The sequence below is a fragment of the Fusarium graminearum genome, chromosome 1 (assembly GCF_000240135.3).
Source record: "Fusarium graminearum PH-1 chromosome 1, whole genome shotgun sequence".
Classification (NCBI taxonomy): domain Eukaryota; kingdom Fungi; phylum Ascomycota; class Sordariomycetes; order Hypocreales; family Nectriaceae; genus Fusarium; species Fusarium graminearum.
This window is the reverse complement of record NC_026474.1, coordinates 10,536,563-10,540,293: the sequence shown is the minus strand read 5'-3', so window position 1 is coordinate 10,540,293 and position 3,731 is coordinate 10,536,563. Positions and strand designations below refer to the sequence as shown.

The following is a 3,731-nucleotide window of genomic DNA, read 5'->3' as shown; positions in this document are numbered from 1 at the left end:
GAGATTCACCTCACCTTGTCTTCTCTTCTTCTCCAAGACCCGGATCCCTGCCAGTTCGTCCGTTTGTTGACTAGCGCGTTCTTATGGTGGGCCGCCTGCAGCTACGATAGCCGACAGCTTTCCCCTAACAGAAAGACGCCTGCATAAAGTTACTTCCCAGCCTAATTCTTCATGTCAGTACCTTTTTTCTCTACACGCTCGATAACAATCTTTATTGTAACCACGGCTACGTCAACGCCTAGCCGCAGGTTGTCAATCCCATCACACACACCTTCCTTCACTGCTTTTCTATTAACTCTCTGCTCCCTCTTGTATTGCGTGTTGTTAGCAATACATCCCAGAATAGCAAAAGATTGCTGATACCATGTTTTAGCTCGTAAAGCTGTCCAGTTTAATTAATCTTGGTGGTCGTATTGCTGCTGTAGTAGCTGTCGTTACTCAACAGAGCATTAACGCAAGATGCAGCCTTGGTCCAACAATGGCCAAAACGGCGCTGATGAGACACAGCACCAGTGGCATAACAACTATGGGTTTCCAGCACAGAATGGTCAATTCGACCCTCATCAAGCCTGGTCGCAGCCTGTAAACGATCAGGCCGCCTATTCTCAAATTAACCCACAGGATGCTGCTGCCTCCAACTTTTTCGATTCCGACCAAGGCCACTCCTTCCTTTCCGGGACTTTACATGGCTCCCAGCAAGACCAACCAGGCTACCACTCTGGCCATGATTCTCTATCAATGAACCAGCAGTTTCCACAGCAGACATCCGATGTAATGGATACAGATTTTAATGCCATGCATCCTGATATCTATAGCCAGCACGGGAAGATGAATCTGGATACTGCCATGGCTGGTATTGGACAGCTCTCGAATCACCCTCATTCCTCTAATTTTCCGTATTCTATGGCACCACCCAGCGAGTCGTCTTTCGAATCACCCATCCAGCAATTTTCTCAGCCTCATGTGATGCCTCAGCCAAGCCGGCAACAGAACCATACACCGGTACAGCAGTTTGATGCCATCCAACCTACTTTCGCACAAGGCCATAATTTCAGCAGACCCCCTCAGCAGTCTCCTGTCCAGAGCCAACAGCAATACAATCAGTCTGCTTTCTCGCCCCCGGTTAATGGCCAAACCCCGCAATCTCGGCCAAATGAACAGATGAACTTTCAGCAGTCCCATCAAGGTCGCCAACAGCCTCCTCCCCAACAACAACATGCTCAACAACAACATGCTCAACAACAGCCGCCGACTGTTCAGCCCCAATTTGCCCCTAAGCAGCCCATTTCCTATCCTCAAACCTCGCAACCTTTGCCTGCTCAAAACTTCCAGCAGCAGATGCACCAGCAACAACCGCACTTCATTGGCAATGCCTCCTCGCCACCAGCCACTAACAACCCGTATCTTATTCCTCAACCTATCAACAATCAAGACACTGGCATCGCTCAGCACGTCACCAATGAGCCTCCTGCTAAAAAGAGGAAGCGAGCGGTGAAGAGTGCCCCGGATACTCCGACGCCAGAGCCTGCTACTACATACATCGACTCGCCTGTGGGCTCTCCTGCTGTAAAGAAGGTTGACGATGTCGATGGTCTGCCCGCTCCTACACCTTCCCCTGAAGAGGCCCAGTTGATTGCCCAATTTAACAAGCGAACCAAGGCCGCTCAAGCCAAACACCCTGCGATCAAGGGCCTGCCCCATTTGATCTACGAGGGGACAACTAAGCTTCCAGCCCCGAAGAGCTACGATAAGCTCGCTCCTCTAGTAGCCCTGCCAGCTCGTAGCGGAAGACAGATGGTTCCTGAACTTGGTTATAACCTCCCATGTGAAGTCCAAGGCCGATTCACAAATCAGTACCGGCCTTCTCCCGATAAGGGAGGACTGGACGAGAGGCGCATGGAGGCTAAGGGACTATTGGATGATTTTGACCGGTCCATGAAGAACTTAGGGAAACGTCGCCCAAAGTACACAGAGTACCCACACGCTTTCAAAGAACAACTTAAATCCGATGAAGCTTCCAAGAACAAGGCAGAAAAGAAGGCAAAAAAGGAGCAGGAGGAGGAACGAGGCAAGCCAGTAAGACATTTACCTGTGCACCTAATAAAGTACCCTTCTAACAATAACCAGATGCGCCCCGTTAATCGTCCAACAGATCCCGCTGAAGCAGCGGCCTGGGATGCCATCGGGATGGTCCACATTGAGCAATCTGTTGCGAGGACAAACACATTGATCGCAACACGTGTTCAGCAAGCAGGCGAGTATTTCATTAAACTTCGTAGTGATATGAATCGCGCCAAGCAGGAACTTGACCAGGCTGTAAAGGATAAAGTATCTGAAGCTGCGCTAGCCAATGCGAGGCACGAATTCGAGCAAAAGAAGCGGATACTTCATCGTGCTTTGGATGCCACTATTGAGCATGCTGATGACGCCGTCCTGGATAACCTTGGAGGCCACCAAAAGCTTGTTTCGACTTTGGTAAACGCATTGATTATGTGTATCAAGGCAGGCGACTTTTCTGGAGAGCTTCCCAAAATCGTCCTCGAGATGTTTACCCATTTTCCTATGACGAAAAGGATCGCCGAGACGACCAACTTTGAGACAGTCCGAAAACGATTTGCCGACAAAGGTGATAGCGAAGTCAAGGAGCTTGTATCTGAAATCACGGCCAAGGTAAAAAAGCTCAAGGCTAATGAGCCTGAGACAAGCACTGGGTATACCGGCACTTCTGCATTAAGCAGAGCAAAGGCCAAGTCTGGCATGGAATCTTCAGCTAAACGTGCTCGTGATGACGAACCTGACACGCGCACGGTAAAGAAGATTGCTGTAGAACCTTCTGGCGGCGGTTCTCTTATGAGGAAACTTGTCACACCCAAGATTCAACTCCAATCAGCCTCTAAAACCAGTGCCGCAAAGGCTGCTGCTGCTTCTATCCTGCCAGGGAAACCCAGACCGGTGGCTAAGTCGGTTCTAAAACCCGAAGTCAAGCCAGATGCCAAGGCTGCAAATGACGAGAAGGCCAAACCAGAATCGAAGCCGTCACGAACGGAAGCCAAAATATCTACATCCCGCAACGGTAGTACTACGGCCACAACTTCGAGCGCAGCTTCGAGCGCTTTGTCTGGCATTGCCTCACTCCTCGACTCTATCAATGCCCCAAAGCCTGAATCTCCTGTTCAGCCTAAGGAAACCGATGGCCCCGAAACGTCTGAAACGCCCGAAGAGAAGGCCAAGCGGCTTCGCAAGGAGGCTCGCCGTAAACTTCGAGTCACTTGGAAGCCCGAAAGCGAGCTTGTGCAGGTCAAGATTTTCCAGAAGGAAGATGCCGAGGACGAGGGCAGAGAGCAGAACATGATTCGAGACGCTGCTGATGACCGATCTGAAGGCATGGTATTGAAACAACGCGCCGACGTGGATGAAGATGAGGACGATGACGATGTTCCTTACCAACCTTGGATGGGGCCAGTTGGGATTGATCTTTCAAGATTGCCAACTGACGTCCGGAATAAGAACTACGTTAGCAGAGGTGGAAATGTCACATTTACAACAGAGGAACAGCAGCGAATCGCCGATAGGGAGCAACGGGAGCTCGTGGCTATATACACAGATCCGGCCGAGATCCCACCAACACCCAAATCACCGCCACCCGAGGCTGCAACAATCACACAGCAAAAGCCGCAACACCTGCCGGATGACGCCAAGTTTCAGGAGATCCAGGCTCGATGGCGCGATGA

General features: G+C 50.7%; 1 protein-coding gene across 1 annotated transcript; it reads left to right on the top strand.

The window, feature by feature from the left end:
- Positions 1 to 966: 966 nt before the first annotated feature.
- FGSG_13745 (uncharacterized protein) lies at positions 967 to 3,572 on the top strand (the record flags this gene model as incomplete). Its single annotated transcript, XM_011321008.1, has 4 exons — positions 967 to 2,076; positions 2,128 to 2,670; positions 2,815 to 3,387; positions 3,519 to 3,572. The coding sequence occupies 4 exons, from the start codon at positions 967 to 969 to the stop codon at positions 3,570 to 3,572; spliced, it is 2,280 nt and encodes a 759-aa protein (XP_011319310.1).
- Positions 3,573 to 3,731: the final 159 nt, after the last annotated feature.